Source organism: Mixophyes fleayi, chromosome 1 (genome assembly GCF_038048845.1).
Source record: "Mixophyes fleayi isolate aMixFle1 chromosome 1, aMixFle1.hap1, whole genome shotgun sequence".
Classification (NCBI taxonomy): Eukaryota; Metazoa; Chordata; class Amphibia; order Anura; family Limnodynastidae; genus Mixophyes; species Mixophyes fleayi.
The window spans coordinates 146,152,980-146,171,341 of record NC_134402.1 but is presented as its reverse complement, the minus strand read 5'-3'; the positions used below and the strand labels follow the sequence as shown (position 1 = coordinate 146,171,341).

Below are 18,362 nucleotides of genomic sequence, written 5' to 3'. Positions count from 1 at the left end.
CCTTATACTGAGAGTAGTTGGTTGTAAAGTAAATCCCCAAATATGTAATATCATTTTCATTCGCCAATTGAAATTATAATTGTGTGGCATAATTCTGTGAAAATAAATACTTATCTCTATCGAAGATGTGTGGAGGAACAGATTTCAATTTGAAATCATTTATTATGTATCTAGCTATAGATGATTATGAATTAAAAACTTTACATAAATTTGGGTGGAGGTGTGGAGTTGGACAGAGTAAGACATATGTTTCTCAAAAAATATATACTTGCAATGGAAATAACCATATGCAGGTTTGACTCGGTGAGCGCTCCCTAGTGGCCTTGAATACAGACAAGGGGAAAGGGATTGGATCTGCTGCCACTAATTCCACAACGTGAGGATATCCTGACACTCCTCAAATAATCATACACAAAAATATTTGTGGAATGGGCGCAATGCAGGGGATAAGGATTAAAGGGTATCTGAACCCACTCTCCTAGTGTACTAGTGTATACCCTTTAATCCTTAACCCCTGCATTGCGCCCATTCCACAAATATTTTTGTGTATGAGAGTAAGACATATGTTGTCGGAAAAGGGTGAGAGTTTATACATCCCACCTCCCACACCTATCTCATTTATATTGTATTACGTCTAATAAGATCTGCTAATGGATCTATAGCAGGTGCAAGTATAAGGGGCAACCATGTCTGGTGCTATTTCCTATATTAACAAGCTCTAAGACAGTGCCATTTATTGCCAGTCTGGCTGAGGGTTTGTATATAAGACCTTGATATCATTCAATAATATTTTCATGTTATTTTTAAAAATATATTTTACACATAGAGATACAGTATGTGCATGAACTATTTATAAACAATATAAGCACAAGTAGTCATGATGCCTGCCTGCCTGCTCTGAAATTAAATATCATTCATATACTTCAATTGAACAATGCCCATCAATTTGTGTGAAAGTGTGTGGTATGCATCAATCTGCTCTGGTTGCCTCTACTCTGCACTTCTGCGTATGTGCAAGGATTCATGTATGCACAGTGAACCCCCTCACCAGTAGCTACACCACTGCCTTGTCCTATTTATGATAACTGGTTCACAGGTAACTGAAGGTGATGTAGCCCACAGCAGCCAGCCCTTTGCTTTAATTTTTTCACCTGTATTAAAAAAAACAGTATTTGGTTGGTTGCTATCGGTTAAAACAAATTTTTGTTACCTGTGCACAAGGTTCTCACAATTTACCACTATAATTGTTAAAATAACTCAAACGTGAGTATCATGTTCCATTACAGATGTTACTCTTGTGTTCTCGGTTAGATTTTCATCAAAGAAACATAATGCATTAAGAAACTTACAACATAATAAGCCGGACCTGGCGTCCACACTGCGTCTTTGTTTGAGATTGACAAGGCGCGAGCAGCAGAAGATCCAAATCCCCCCTTCGAGCATTCCTGATTTGCCTTCTTAAAACTGTCACTTGCGACACCATAACTGAATAGATCATAATATCCTGGACCTGAAAGCAGAGGGAAAGAGTTATGTATTATTATTACTTATTATGTCTGCAGCAACACTAAAACATTACAACATGAACAGACAGGTTAATGGTGGAAGATTTTTAGCTTGCTAAACCAAAGGCATAATGTATCAACTCAAAAGTAATAAAATATTCCTTCATTAAAGCAATGCATGTGGAGAATATATACATTTGTTTTGAATGTCATAAATGGTACTGCAGGGCTAAGTGTCCCTACATTCCTTATTAAACAAACTAGTTTTATGTACAGTATCTACATATGTATAGATCCATTTATTTAGTGTAGTGATACAGTGTATTCAGTGGTGGTTTGCAAACACAATAACCAGAGAAAAAACAGGTCCACTTGTATTGTGTTTTATTTTACCCATTGTCAGTAAATGTTTGGTTCCCTTTCCAGGGAAAAGCAAAGGGAAAAATTTCCTTCCACTATCTTCAGCAGTAACCCACAAAGCCCTCTCACTAACAGTGCCGATGCTGTCCTTTTATCTGTATACATACAGAATGTCGACAGGATGAGCTCATGACCGTCTGAAATAAAATTGATGCCCACTTCATACCTATGGAAGTAGGCTATATACATCTTTTCGTGTTGGAATGTATTTGCAGATAATCCCTAGGCCTGTGTATGCATTGTTGGCCCAGGGACCACCTTATTAGCTGCTGCCCCCAAATAACCGTGAAAAGCCAAAGCCTACATGGTTCATGAGAGGCCATTCTGGACAATATTAACAGCTTCTCCTCTCATAAAAAAAACTTTTGGATACCTGGATGGTTCTATTCACCTAAAAAACTGATTCATAGCAAGGATCCTGTCCCTCTCCCTCTCCCCTCATCTTCCCGTAAACCTGAAATGGAGGTACATTTATGTATTATCTATTAGCTATAATTCTGTTATATTTGTATCTATGCAACTTGGCTGTATAGTCCAGTTTCTCGGATAGAATCCCCAGCCAATTAGTTCTCTACTTACAGTAACCAGCACTGTGACATCACTTTTCTGAGTGCTGTTGTACAGGTTTAGAACTTTAGACTTGTCTTTATAGTCTAGACCTGCCTGTCTCACTGTAATATACTATATTGTGATAGTGGGAAGACCAGGGCTCTCAATTTGTCTCTCAATTAGAAAACAATGAAATAAGCCGACACTAGCCATAATGGATAGGTGATCATATCCTGAAGGTGAAAATATCCTTTAAATGCATGACCACTGTGAAATCTTCAACATTGTGGTCTCTCCCTGATGTATTGGTCTTACCCCTTCCTCACCCATCTCTTGGAATTGTTACTAATATGTTACAATACTATTTTGGGGCCGCCGTGGTTATTTCAAACCCCATAAGATCTGCTCATGTTGCTTTACTCCTGCATTGTAACTACATGGCCATTAACTCTTGACATTAAACACAGCATTTCTGATGTGTCTCTAACAGAGGGGAGATATATTATCCCAATTAGTGAATTAAATAAGATCATTTATACATTAGGTAATATGTACGTACCCAAACAAAACCAATTCCGGGACTTTTACACCAATAAAGGACTGTTATCCCAGCACAAGAGGGGCAGGGTGATCTTAGCTGGGGACTTCAATACTACCATCAATGACAACCTGGGCTGGTCCAAACTCTAAACGAAATCTCTCCAACAAGTGGCCTCTTGTTGGAGAGATTTCTCTTTACCTAACATCTCTATTTGACATGTGGACTGTAGGAACTACAACTTTTACTCCCCCTTACATGAAATCCATACTAAGCTAGACATGGTCTTTCTGGGCACAGATTCTGCACAAAATATTATCAATGATTCATTTTCACTAGTACATGGACAGATCATGTTTCAGTAGATATTGTAGACCTTCAGACAGAACAAATGTCCCCGGCTTGGCGCCTTAAAGACAAAAGCCTCCTTAGTCATCAATTGAAAATACAATTAAACGCTACAGAATTACTTTAGTATCAAAACCAACAGTTTCCCTTATGGTTTTGTGAGATGCCCATAAAGTGGTGATCCAGGGTAGCTAAAACTGAGTTTATGCTTATGCTTACAAAAGAGCACAGAAAGTCACAGGTCTTACCAAACAAATCAAACTCCTGGACATAAATGCTCTGAATACAAAGAGGATTATAACAACTTAGCAGCAAAGGGAGATCTGAATAGTCTAAAATTGTATTAAAGTGGCACAACCAGACTTTTTATGAAGAAGGCAACAAGGTTGACAGAATCTAAGATTTCAGAGTGAAATCGAAAATGACGCTAAGCAACATCCTGACCTAAGCAACACCAGGTAAAATTATATCCAATCCCAATTACTTAACTTGGGATATTTCTTCAGTTTCCCATTTGAAAAAAATCGAGACTGCAGTTTATGTCTGGCAGGTTTCATTCCTGCTATAACTTCAGTTTGAATGTGTTGTGGCACAAGTCATATTGGAGACTTGTTTTTATGTATGTGACCATAAATAATTACATTGATCTTTGAGAGAGAGGAAAATAATCTTTTTTGCACACAATCATTCTTTTGATTGGGTTTAATAGAGAAAAATGTCTTAGCCTTGCGCGTACCTGGTGTTCTCTGCAGCCTTGAGTCTTTAGTAAATCGGACTGCCGTGTGACCAAATGGTGTCTGTGTCATGCTTGATATTTTCTTCAAAGACTCAAATGCTGTACGCTGTTCATTATAGGTGCCTGGGGCTGGGGTGAATGATTTCACAGGTAGAAATCGCTAGTATAGTACACAGAAAAAAGTGCTGATTAAAATTTAAAAATAACTAGCTGCTACACAGCCAAGAAAATATGTTGGTGACAGTAATGCATTTCAAACAAACTGGAAAATATGTAGAGCACTCCAGAGAATATTAATAAAACTAACAGTTGAACGCTTTAGTATATGACCTCTAAGTAAGAATAAAATGGCCTATAGTCAGACCACACATTGTGGCAGTCCTATATTACAATGCATGGGTTAAGCTGCTTAGGAAAAGTACCTTTAAAAACTAAAAACTGTAAAGTGTCATTTACCGTCACATGAACCTGCAATGTCATTTGCCTGTTTTGATAAATCATAAAACATAAAATAAATATATAGGCTTACTTTTGGTAACGCCTATAACAATAGAATGTGATCTGGCAAGTATGCTTTCCATAAAATAACAGAAATAAAATAAATACATTAATAAGATAGATGGAAAAACTTTTGTTTAATCTCGTCACCATTCTAATAATATAACTATTTATTTCTGTTGAGGTGCAAAATGCATGTTTGATAAGCTGAAGTTTCATTTTTAAATAGAACGTCACAGTAAAATGTAAATATTTTCCTGGAACCGTCACTAAGCAGTCCACACGCTATATGATAATGGGAAAGTGCAAAACATTAAGAGCAATAATAAGGGGATGCTTTACACCAGAGGAAATTAGATAATTTTCCCCTTACAGGACTCCTTATTTTGACCTTAGCACATCCCTATTTTCAATTGTTCCTGTTACAGGATCACTGATAAATAACTTATTTTGTGGCTGGAACATGTAGAAATAATTTATTGTAGAAATGTATTTCAATCAGAGGTGCAGGCACCAATGTATAATTTGAAATGCACTTATCCTGTTACATTGGGTTGTGTTTTGTATGCAAGTGTCATTGTTTGGGTCTGTATCTTTGCTAGAGGAAGCCTGTTTGCTGATAACAGGAAATGTTAGGCAAGTCTTTATGTGAAGTGACAAACATCTGTTTAGCCTGTATACCCAGCAGGGGGGCACTGCCTGGCTGTCTGGCGTTACTGGATCTCAGATAATGCAAGTATCACGTTTTAGCACTTAACAGAGAAGTGTAAATATTGTTAGTTTTGAATTGCAAGTAAATCCATGTTTGGGTAAACAAATTGCATCCTGATTCTAAGAATAGCCAGTGAGGCTGTGTTAAAATCGGTATAAAAAGCCCTGTCTTGTATTGAAAATTTTTCTTTCTTGCTTCATCTGACCTACTCCTGGTACCTTCAACCAGTGTGAGCAAATAAACATCACTTGCTTCAAAGACCTGTTTGGAGAACTTCTCTATCCCTGTGACCTACAGATTAGACCAAAAATCGAATCCAGTTCCGGCTGTTTCTGAGGTTTGGACCCAGCTGATATATGATTTTGGGATCTGATAGTTTCTGGGATCCAGTCAGTAAATCTTCTAATGATCTCATATTTATTATACTACAGTGCATGGGGGTCAAATGTCAAATTCACTATTTTTATTGTTATAGTTTATTTTGTATATGGCATACAAAGATATGTTAAGAAACCGATCAACGTTTATATTGATGCTATTCTGTGGTTGTATAAAAACTGTGTACCTATTGTTTCTTTATCAAAATAAAATAACTAGTTAAATGTTAAAAAGAGAGTGAGGAAGAAAGGTTGGGAGTGTTACCAAGGTAGTACCCCATAAAGGATGCCGCACCGGTCCATTTTACTGATAGCATCTACCCACAACATGTGCGAGGCTTGTAGGTTCTTGTTATGTAACTTACAATGGCTTTCATGATCAGATTTTAGAAAGAACAGTGCATAATACAAATAAAGGCCATAGGATAGATATTTTTGTTTTTACTCCTAAAAATATCATTAAGTAGACTATAAACAAGTGAAATGACAGTCTGTGTTTTTCAAAATATTAAAATTGCAAATCCACTATATTTATATATTAACACTCTGTGTAATGTAGAAAAAAGCAGAGACTAAATGTACAGAAAAAAGTATAAAAATTAAAATAAAGTAAAGTCTTTACTGTCCCATACAGGTCTGACCTACTGTAAGTCTGTATATCCGTCATTGTGGTAAATATTTTAGCAGGGAGACCCCACGGTACGGGTTTCCCTGCTATAGTGCCACCAGTCCAGGCTGGCAATGCCTAGTACTGATAATAGTAAAATCGGGGGGACCACATGCTTTTTGTTCCCATGATATTACTAGTACCAGCCTAGGCTGGCAGCACCAGAGTTGGTTAAGCTGTTTGGGTGCTCTTTTTTACATTTATTGCTGTCTATTTTTCCCCCCATGTATTGTGACACATTTATGTGTTTGAAGATTTGTTTTACATATGGCAAAGTGCACCTAGAACTGCACTTCACTGCCAAAGTGCAACTGGAAGGCACAAAATAGGTTCCATTAAAAGTATAGGACATGACCTGATATTTGCTAGCTCAAAACTGATGCAAATCTGAAGTCTTGTTGCAGAATGGAAACACCTGTGCACCTCTCCACTCATCAAGGAAGACCTTACTCTGCAAATTAAAATCTTGTATTTGCAGTGCTCCATATGTAAACATCTCACCATATCCAGGTAAAAAATCTGGTCAACATTTCAACTGTAGACATTTTGACCACATCCTCAAATAATAAATTATGTCTTATTGTCATTTTATCTAAAAAATAGTCATGTCAAAATTGATGCATTTTTTGTAGGGTTTTGTAAGCATAAAACATTAGAACAAAATAATACTGCATATAGTTTTGTTTGTAACATCAATTAGAAACATACAATGATCTTAATGGGCATTTCACCAACATTTATTTTTACACGACCATGCTCCAGTTGTTAATGAAATGAATCAAATCAATGCTAGTAAATGCTTTCCTATGTTGATAAACAGATTTTAATTGTATCAACTTCTCTTTTGCACCAAGGATTTACTGCTCCTAAAATAAATTAAACGTTTCAAAAGTTTCAAATGTTCCGTTAATGTTTGTTGTAGTGAAATATCTACTAAGTAAATATATTTTCAAACTTGCTTGATAAACTTGCTTTTGGCTACATTCTAATGCAAATATAAAATATGTTAAAAAATAATATGTTTAAAACAAAACACTGTATAGCAATTAATAACAATGTGTTGAAACTCATCTTATTATTCATTAGGAAATTGGTTTCTTACTTTAGAGAGTGAAAGAAATGGTGGTCGAGGAATATCTGCAGATTTTGTCAGCCTGTCTTCCACGTCAAACTGACGCGTAATATTATACTTTCCTGGTCCTGGTACACCCTGCACAACAAACCATGAGACAGAGAAAAATGTACTCGTTGAAAGCAAACCCAATCATGAACATGCAGTAAACATTTCTTTCCTTATACAGATATGTGTGTTTTCAAGCTATGGAGGAGAATCAATTTGGCTTGAGGTGTCTCCGAAACTTCCACAGGGATATTGCGCCGATGTCATGGAAGAAATCTCATTCATTTTATCTCACACTAGATGGGTGCAGAAAAATGAGCGGAGATTCCTACTGTAATGGTCAGCAATGTACGCAGCGGAGATGTTTGTGCGCCACATCGCCGTCAATTGAATCTCCCCTTGTATATGCCATAACACTGCCATGTTGTTCTAAGAGGCAAACTTTATCAATCAGTACTTGTCAGGGATGCCAGCCATCGGTAAAATTACTGGTAGCCAGTAAACATATTCTCAATTTCTTTATTAGCCACTATTAAACACATTAAATATCAGTAACAATATGCTATCTACTCATTTCCATGCAGGTTACGGAGGTGCTAAACTAATGATTTACGGAACTGCGGGGTTATGTAAACTTGGAGGCAAAGTTGAATTCTGAGCTTATGGCCACGTGCAATCGAAAAGCTGAGTGGGGGAAAGAGGGCTATTTAAGGGCCTGTTGGAGCAAATGCGACTTATGTAGACTGAGATTGAAACATACATATGTCTACCAGGAGGCAGGAAACTTGTGGGTGCTTGTCCACTGCTGTGAGTTGCAAACTGATAGTGATAACAATCAGCTTAGATCAGTCCAATTCAACATACTGGTGCAAAAATGTCTTTTTTAGATGCAATTGATGCAATTTTTCTTACCTTCCATGAGCCTCCTTATCCTCTAAATGATGTTACTTTTTTTGCTTTATTTTACTTTAGGACATATTTTGGAGTATTATACATTGTGTCAGTAAATAAATGCTGTCTATCAGCATATTTTCATAAGACTGTAGACTGCAGTAGAAATATTGACTAACAAAACCAGCAAAGTGCTAGAAACATTTTACTTTAAATTGAAAGGGGAAATAAGAAGGTAGCGAGAAAGGATCATTGAGAAAATCTGCAGCTTGTGCTTATAGACTTCTTCATATAATGGAAGATGAACATTGAGATGCCCATTTATGGTAAAATAGGATGACAGTGGGGTCAGTATAGTGTGTAAAACTAATATGGCTATATGGTTGGCCTGTGTTTGTGTATTTTATCTATATCTCTAATGTAGTTGGTATGTATTTGGCAAAGTATGGAGTTCCCAATTCAGGTCCAACCAAATAAGAAACAAATCAATGTGCTTTTCTTTTCAAAATTGTTACCGCTGATATATTCAAAGCTATAAAAATTTTCTGTATTTTTTTATTTAGAATGCAATTATGTTCTTTCGTTTTAAGGACAACTTACTAGTACCTCTTGTTCTATTTACTGGAATAGGATAATTCTCAGTTTTTAAGACATATGTATGGAAACAGCACAACTTTTATTTTGTTGTAAAAGATGGATGTAATTTTCAGCATTTTTTTCTTAATCTGTTAATAATGATATTTATGCCCTTCTGTAAATTGGGTTTATTTATTATTGTTTATTTTATAGCATCATAATCTTAGACAGGGCTTTTCAAGTATTGAATCATTCATATCTGTCTCCGGAGCTTACAATCTAAAATCCTTATGACACAAACAAACATGTTTAGTTTTGTCATAAGCCAATTAACTGATCTGTATGTTGTTGAAATTTGTGAGTAAAGTGAAGCACACAAACACAGTGAGAACCCATGGTAAGTAAGTAGTGCCAACCAGTGAGCCCCAATGCTGCCTGATTTGACTAAATCAGGGTTTGATTTAATTCTGTATTTGTGAAGAACTGCACAGTACTACTACTCTTATATGCAGGGCCGAAGCTAGCATGTCTGGCGACCCCCCCTCAAAAAATACATTTGCGTCATCCTCTTTTGTAAATTATTTGTTCATTCAATATGTTTGGGCAAGTTAATTTGATGAGAAGTATAGAAGAAAAAAAAATGCCCCCTCTTTCATCACATTGTGCCCTCTTTCATCACACTGTGCCCACTTTATCATCACACCATGTCCCTTTCATCATCCCACTGTGCTCTCCTTCATCATTACAGTGTGCCCTCCTTCATCTCGCTTTACCCTCCTTTATCATTACACCGTGCTCTTCTTCATCATTACCCTGTTCCCTCTTTCATCACACCGTGCCCACTTCATCATCACACCATGTCCTTTTCATCATCCTACTGTGCCCTCCATCATCATTACACCGTGCCCCTTCATAATCACACTGTGTCCTCAACCATCATTAAACTGTACTCTACTTTATTCCACTCTGCCCTCCTTTATGTCACTGTGCCCTCCTTTATGTCCACTGTGTCCTTCTTTGTTCTTCTACTGTGCCCTCCTTTATTCTTTCACTGTGCTGTCCTTTATGTCCACTGTGCCCTTCTTTGTTCTTCTACTGTGCCCTCCCTTATGTCCACTGTACCCTCCTATATTCTTTCACTGTGTCCTCCTTTATGTCCACTGTGCCCTCCTTTATTCTTTCACTGTGCCCTCCTTTATTCTTTCACTGTGCCCTGCTTTATTCTTTCACTGTGTCCTGCTTTATGTCCACTGTCCCCTCTTTTATTCTTTCGTTACTTTTCTGTGATCTTCTCTTTCTCTTCTGTCTTCATTTCTTCGATGCATGCTGCTCCCTTGTGTGGCTCCTCACTCACTGATGACATCACACCCGACCCTGTCAGTGAGCAGAGAGGAGGGTGCCGGGGGAGCGCCATAGCCAGTAATGTTGCCGGCGGATAAGTGGGGATAGCAGGCGGGAGAAGCACCTCTCTGGCATGGCGCCCCCCATCTTGCTTACCTCACTTAACACCTTCTGCCGGGCCTGCTTGTATGTAATATTTATGTAACACTAAAACAGCATTAAGGGTCTTTCTGCTCTAAGTCCAAGGTAGTCTGAAACCATCCAAGCCTGGAGACTTGAAGTCACACATAATACATAATTAAAAAGCCCATATGGAAAATCTAATTTTGATTAATGCAGCAGCAGAGATAGTGGTGTAATTTTACCATCCGACTAGACACTGTAGAAGCTGTTTACTGTAGATCTGTACGAAGGAGCTGAATACCTGGTAGGCTCTTAATAGGAAGATTTACAAAATAGTTGTCTATATGGGAACTGGATGTCATGGAGCTGAACACCAGAGGGATTTAAACTAGGAAGCAGAATACTAGGATTTAGTCAGTGTAGAGCTCTGTATAGGAAGCTACAGATGTAGCAAGCATTAAACAAAATACAGCCCACCCTCACACTAGTGCTGACCGCTACAAAATGACAAGTTTGGATTAGAATACTGAATGATTAAATGTAATTTTGCAATGTGCAGTAAGAGTCCACCAATCACTCACTCGTATTTGCAAGTCAAAACATTTCATGACTAGTTGGACGCAACAGTGTAGCTTTGTACAGCGAAAATGTAATGTATTCAAATTAAAATTGCACTGTGTGTCATGCAGATGACAAGTGATCTAAAGGGATTGCTGCACATTAGGCACAAAGCTGCTCAAAACTGGTAGATAACCACAATAGTACCTGTGTAGACAAAAAGAAAAAACTTTTTTTAAAAACCATAAGGGGATGGGGGTTTTGTTGAGATAGTGAAGGACAGTTATGGTTGACATCAGCTGACTATTTAAAGATTCCTACAGTGACTGTTTCATTTTGCATGTCCTTATTTTCTGCTGTTTCTCCTTGTTCCAACAGTACACCCCACCAGTAGCTGCACAGAAATTTCAGCTGCCATTGAGTGCTTTATTCTTTGTGGCTTATAATAGCCACAAAGAAAACATTTGTTGTCTTACAATAGCCATACACACCTTCTCCACCAGCAGCTACAATTATTATTCCTACACTTTGCATTAGGTCTTCTCCAAACCTTTTAGATGGTAAGCTCATTTGGGCAGGACCATCTTTACCTCCTGTTTCATAACATTGAATACAATGTGTGTCGATCTTGATTCCCTCAATGTAAAGAGCTGCATAATGTTTAAGCGCTTAATAAATACAAAAAAATAACAATGTCTAATAACTTACATGGAATCTTTATAAACAAACTAAAGTTGTCTCAGTATACCAGCAATCTGGGGATTTCTCATACTACTAAGCCTACATTTCACAAGTACTAATTATTTCGGTTACTGGAGCAAGATCAAGGAATGGTAAAATCTTGGAAAACCAAAATAGGAAATGCAAATAAACACAAAAAGAAAATTACAAGACTAATAATCAAATTTACTTTAATTTACCATATATTAAGTTGTAGCTCCAAAGAGTTAATAATGCTAAAATAACACAAGATAATGTTAAATCATTTCAAATACCAGCTGCTTTATGTACTTCACCTTGACCCATAATAAAACTAAATTACTGCAATTTACTTCTCCTTTCACCCACACTACAATTAAATAACCATCTCTTGCACTAGCTGTTCAGACATATTAAAATGTCTTGATTAAAAACATTGAACTTATTAAGTGGTCATGAATATGTGCCACTTGAGTAAATATCTCAAAAAACATACCATAAAACGTACCATAATAGATTAGAATATAGAACATATTTTAGAAGGGCAACTGTGAGGCTCAAAGACCCAAAAATAGAGTATTGTATGGAAAGAAAGTTCCTCTCTTGATGGCAGCACAAAACCCACGGCTCTGTAATGTCACTGCTGACAGGGCATGGCTGGAACAACATGTGATATCACTTTTAGCAAAAATGGAGTTCAATACTGGAGTAGAAACTGGAGCACTCTACTTATACAGGAAAGTGCTTCTAGTTGGTCTGAGGAAGGACAGTGGAAGCACTAGGTAAGTAATGGGGTCTGAACTGCAGTATGCTTTGTATACTAGTGACCAGAATTGTAGGGTCTGCTTCATATACTGGTCACCAGGAAGGGGGTTCTATTTTGCACAAGATGTGTAAGATAACAAGGGACAAATCGGTAATACACTTTGTTTCTAACTGCACCTAAAAAAATATATTATTAAACAAGAGTAACCTGTGACACAACAAGAAAAGATCACCTGTGACCCAACAGGGGTACTATAAGTACTTGATTGCAGTAACGACCTGTAATATGTGGGCCGAACGACCAGAAACCAGAGAGGTAGTATAGCAGAGCATGTTAGGAACATCAGGTATAGAGCAGAAGCACACAGTGTATCTGTACATTTTCTGAAAGTACTTGCAGACAACCCCAGCTTCTTGAAAGGTGTAATATATAGAGAAGGTAGCTGAAACATGGAGATGGGGAAGGGACAAGATAGCAAACATTTTCAGAAAGAAAGCTAAATATATATTTAATCTTAACACCTTGGCAGGGCCGGTCTGGCCATCTGGCACTTCTGGCAAATGCCAGAATGGCCAATGGTCAGATGGGCAGGTCCGCATGCCCACTGAGCAGCAGCACCCTGCGCGCTGCTCGACGGACGGAGAGTCAGTGACGTGCCACCTATGCAAATAATCACCTGGGACGGTACCATATGACAGATACCATCCCATGTGATTACTTGCATAGGCGGCACGTCACTGAATCTCCGTTCACTAACCAGCAAGCAGGAAGGAGGTGCTGCCGTTCGGGATCGGATGTAACAAGGTAATTGTCTGTGTGGCTATAGTGTGATTGTGTTGCTATAGTGTGTATGTGTGTCTATAGTGTGTCTGTGGCTGTAGTGTATGTATGGATCTTTGTTGCTATAGTGTGTGTGTGTGTGTGTGTGTGAGTGTGAATGTGTTGCTATAGTATGTGTGTGTGTGTTGCTATAGTGTGCGTCTGTGGCCCCACGTTGCTATAGTGTGCGTGTGTGGCCCTGTGTTGCTATAGTGTGCGTGTGTGGCCCTGTGTTGCTATAGTGTGCGTGTGTGGCTCCATGTTGCTATAGTGTGCATGTGTGTGTGAGCAGTGTGTGTGAGCAGTATTTTAATATAATATGGGAGGGAAGGGAGGATCTTATTATAGTGTGGGAGGTAGGCTATTTAATGGTGGAGTGTAGGTGGGGGCTAATTATTTAAGGTGAGGTGAAGAAACCTTTAATTTAATTATGGGGTGGTTTAGGGCTATCAATTGAATATGGGGCTGATTTTGGGGAGGAGGGTTATTTATTAAATGTGAATATGAATTATTTATTACCGGGCATGATTGTGGAAAATGGCTATATTTATTAAATGTTAATGCTATTTAATTTATTGCTGGGACTGTTAGGATGGAGGGAAATATGTTTTGAGTAAATGGGTATACTTTTAATTTAATATTAGGGCTGGTTGTAGGGAAATAGGTCTACTTATTAAATGTGAATATTATTATTCTGGGGACTGGAGGGAGGCCTAATTATAAAAAGTGAGTGATATTGTTTTAACACCGGGGCTGGTTGGAGTTTTCTATATCTCATGTACACACTTTTTTTTCAAAATAGGGCATCCAATATTCCAGGATCAAGACAAGAATGAACTGAGCTAAAGAAACCAGTTGCTACAAGTAGTGAAAGTGACCAAAACAGGTAGGAGAGAGCAGGACAGTCAGCCAACTGTCCAGAATCTGGTGGGACAGTCCTGAATTTGGGTGACCGTCTCACTTAGTCAGGATTTGGTCCGACTGCAAGGACAGTTGGGAGGTATGTCCTGCTTCACAACGTACTTCTTGTGAAGGCAGACCTGTGTGCTTCTAACAGTAGTTCCTGTGTATTTGTCTAAAATAATAACCATGTTAAATAGTAGGGGCCCTGCTGTCTTAAATACCCTGAGCCCCTTGAGCCTTAATCTACCTCTGGTTAGGGGAAGGGAACTGATAAGTGCTCCCAGTTCCTGGACAGGACACAGACTGCATAGCAAGCCGAGGAGCTCTAAGTATCACAGGATTTGGTAATCTCGTTAGACAAAGAGCTTCCCTGCTCGCTCTACAGGAAGTTCTCACCCTTATGGATGTCAGCAGCACCAGAAGCATAGATAAGTACAGTAGGCTGGGGGTGTCATAATGTACCTGGGGGGCTGGCGTGATGTGGATGGGAGGGCGCGATAAATGTAATGTTTTATTATAAAGTATGTATCAATGCCCCACATTGGCCACACCCACAACACAATGTGGCCACGCCCTTTTTGGCACAGTCCCTGTGCATTGGCACATAGTTTTCTTCCTGCTGGAACTCCGGTGGGCCTGTGTACTTTAAGTCCCAGTTCAGCCCTGCACCTTGGTGTTGAAAGGCTGGAATCTGGACTTTGACCTGGGAACATTTCTAGATATATAGCAGAAAAGTAGTTGAATTGGAAATTTAGAAGTGGTGGTATGAAAAATAGAAGTGATTGGAATTTGATTACTGCAGAACAGTAAGCTAAACCATTGCATTAGTGAATCAGGAGAGGTTGCTACAAAGGAGGTCAGCCTGCAAATATACCAAGTCTTGAATTTGTACTATGGGCATAATGACTGATCATGCATATCCATGAATTAGTATAAGACCTAAGGGAACTATAGTTAAATATGTTTCTATGAGCTGGGACGAGATACCATAATGAGGTCAGTCTGGAGCTGCACTTATTGTGCTTTGAACTTCAGGCATAGTATACATGTCTGTCCCATAGCAGAGCCCTAAATATCTTCTTATAAATCAGTGTACACAAGAAAGATACAATTTAACAAAGGATACAGGTACTTATCTGTTTTATGTCACAAATGAACAAAATGAATATTAATTTGGAGGAGGACTATATCACTCTTTTTTCCTTTTTAAAAATAATAATTTTATTGTTTTTCACAAGCTAATAGATAAGTACAAACATTTTATTGCATCCATATAGAATTATAAAGTTTATAAAATGTTTCCAAAAATATAACATTGGTATGGTAAAAGATGCTGAAAACCTATATGGCACCAGATATTAATTAATATTGAGACTTAGTGGAGTTATTAGGTTTTCCCGATGCAATATATACATATCCTTTGGAATAGTATATATGTCTGTCCCATAGTGGAGCCCATATATTATAGATCTAAATATCTTCTTATAAATCAGTGTACACAAGAAAGATACAATTTAATAAAGGATACAGGAATGAATATTAATTTGGAGGAGGACTATATCACTCTTCTTTTTTTAAAATAATTTTTTTTAATTGTTTTTCACAAGTTAATAGATCGATAACTACAAACATTTTATTGCATCCATATAGAATTATTACATGGTAATAAATGAAAAATAAAAGTAGGTAATGCAATCTATGCAGTCTTTACAAGATGATATTGTCACATTGTCTTTGAAAAAGTCTGACCGAGTCAGACGAAACGAGACAGACATGCTTTTAAAATCATCCACCTGAGTATCCAGAATATATCTGTTAATATCACCATTACAAGAGAGAGAGATGATATACAGGGCTTCTTGTAAAGACCGCATAGACCTCCTTGTGTGGACTCCCTAGGAGGTAAAATACATATTTGAAGAGTTGGCTGCCCACAGGATTACCACCGCCTGGAAGCTGCAAGAAGCACCCTGGCGGAAAAGATCTTGATCAGCGTTGCAGCGTTGCAGTGTATGTATTATTGTGAGTCTTATCACTTACTCTCATATCCTCAGCATTTGGGACCATAATCATTGGTGATATCCAGCTTGACGATCTGAGGTGTTTTACGTTTGAGGTCTGACTCCTATTTTATTTATATGCGGATAAGTGCACTTTCAAGATTTACCTACATACCAGTAGCCACTTGGTATTATTTCTTTCTGGATCTAGAGGTTGGATTGATTTTTTTTTGGAACCAATGAATAACAATAAGAAATATATGGACAATATTGTGTTTTACTATAGTGTTTGATCTATGCACACCATGCATTGACAATAGTTTTAATTATTAGTGCAAGATATGTGTCTTAAACAATATATATGCCAGATTATGTGGGGTGCATCAAGCATTTAATACATAGGTCTCACTGAGCGATTAGGAATTTGTGTTTTTTGTTTAATATTGTGAGTTTTTATGGTGTTGAAGTGTATGTATTTGTTGTATTTAACATATTGTTTTTAGCAAACCACTCTTTTTTCAGATGCCTCTTTTTCAGTGTATCGTCAAGAACAGTTAGTATTGTTTATAATCTATTTTAATTGATTATATTCATTTGTATGTCAGCGCTGTATGTGTTTTTTGTTTGATCATCAGCATACAGGGCAATTTTGTGGTCTCTGGTGTTGGTGAGAATTCAGAAAATGTCAGGGATGTTGCTAACCACTAGAGCAGGGAGAGAAATGTGGTTAGCAACATCAATCAGATTATTTTTTTCTTGTGGTGTTATCAGAGGCCTGCCTACCAGGTTGATCAGGATGCATTAATGAGGGCAACACCGCTCATAATCTATTAGATTGAATTTTTGCAAAGAGTTTGAGGTTCACATTAAGAAGGGATATGGGTCTGTAATTACTCGCTTCTGTGGGGTCCTGATCTGGTTTGGGAATAACTACTATCCCTGCTCTAGTGGTGGCCTCTTCAAATTTTCCTCCCACTAATATCGAGTTGAACAGTCCCATAAGCATGGGGATCAGAGGTCCAGTGAACCTTTTGAAGTACAGAACAGTGAAACCATCCGGACCAGGAGCTGATTAACGTCTTAAAGCCTTAATGGCATCAGAGATCTCATCTGAAGCAATATAGCTGTACAGTGTAGCCAATTACACTCTTGAAAGTTTATGGTGGTCACGACTAACGGTAGTTTTTTTATGCTACTTGTAAGTAATTTTGGGTCATCTATAGTTCGATGTAAATTATATAATGAGGCATAATCGTTCCAAAATCATTGCACTATTTTTTTGGGTCATACAAAGTTGGGGATTTCCACCCTCCTCTTTTCAATGAAAAGCACGCTGCAGGTTGCACCCAAACTTTTACTGAAGAAGTCCCTTTACAGAGATTAAATGCCTTGGTTTAGTGTGAACATAAAGACCACAGCAAATAACCAATAGGAGACTATTAATGCCAATACTTTACTGAATTACATTAGCCACACAGGACATCTGTGTGTGGCGATGGAGCACTCCATTTAGGAAACAATATACTGTACATTTGAGAATGGTGCAGATGCCCCTTAAAATACCCCCCTCTTCCACGAAGCAGAAAACCAAAAAAAAGGGAAAATACTGCTTCAGCAGGTTGGACTCGTAGAGTTGTGTTTTCCAACAGCAAGGGTCTCTAGAAGTGGTGTCACAGGAACCAGGTGGAACCTATACTATTATGCTCAGAAAGGACTTGATAAATTGACAGGATCAAAAATCTCTTTGGACTTCTAATAAATTATTAACTTTATAAATATATAAAATAACAATTAAAAATAACTTACTTGTAATAAAAGAAAGTTGTTGCTGTTATCTGCTATATATACTAGATAGTCCACCTGTGTTAACCCGGACTTATCACGTGTGCGTATGTACTGTGCAAAGGTCGAGCGCATCTGTCCGATTCAAGCTCTGGGTGTCTCTCAGGTACATATTTTTTTAGCTGTATCACTTGCACTAGTAACAGGGCAGGAGTTAGTGCCAATTAATGGTGGCGTATGCATGCAAGAATATGTGTTTGGAATTAACAGCAACTGTAGAAATGCATTTTATATAGTAGGCTTTAATAACATCCAGATATTTCTTGTAAAAAAAATGGAAAAAAAAACATTTTGTTTCCAATCTATATTTATTAATGAATATATTATTAACAGGTGAAAAGAAAATGTAATGTATTTTTTTTAACTGTTACTTT

General features: G+C 37.7%; 1 protein-coding gene across 1 annotated transcript in view; it reads right to left on the bottom strand.

Moving 5' to 3' along the window:
• The window catches only part of STPG2 (sperm tail PG-rich repeat containing 2), a 629,437-nt gene that overhangs the window by 433,236 nt on the left and 177,839 nt on the right, over positions 1-18,362 (bottom strand). The window contains exons 7-9 of the mRNA XM_075201509.1: positions 7,453-7,560; positions 4,097-4,256; positions 1,350-1,510 (exon numbers count right to left, since the gene is read on the bottom strand). Of these exons, the coding sequence (XP_075057610.1) occupies positions 1,350-1,510; positions 4,097-4,256; positions 7,453-7,560 (429 nt within the window). The remainder of the gene's footprint in view (positions 1-1,349; positions 1,511-4,096; positions 4,257-7,452; positions 7,561-18,362) is intronic.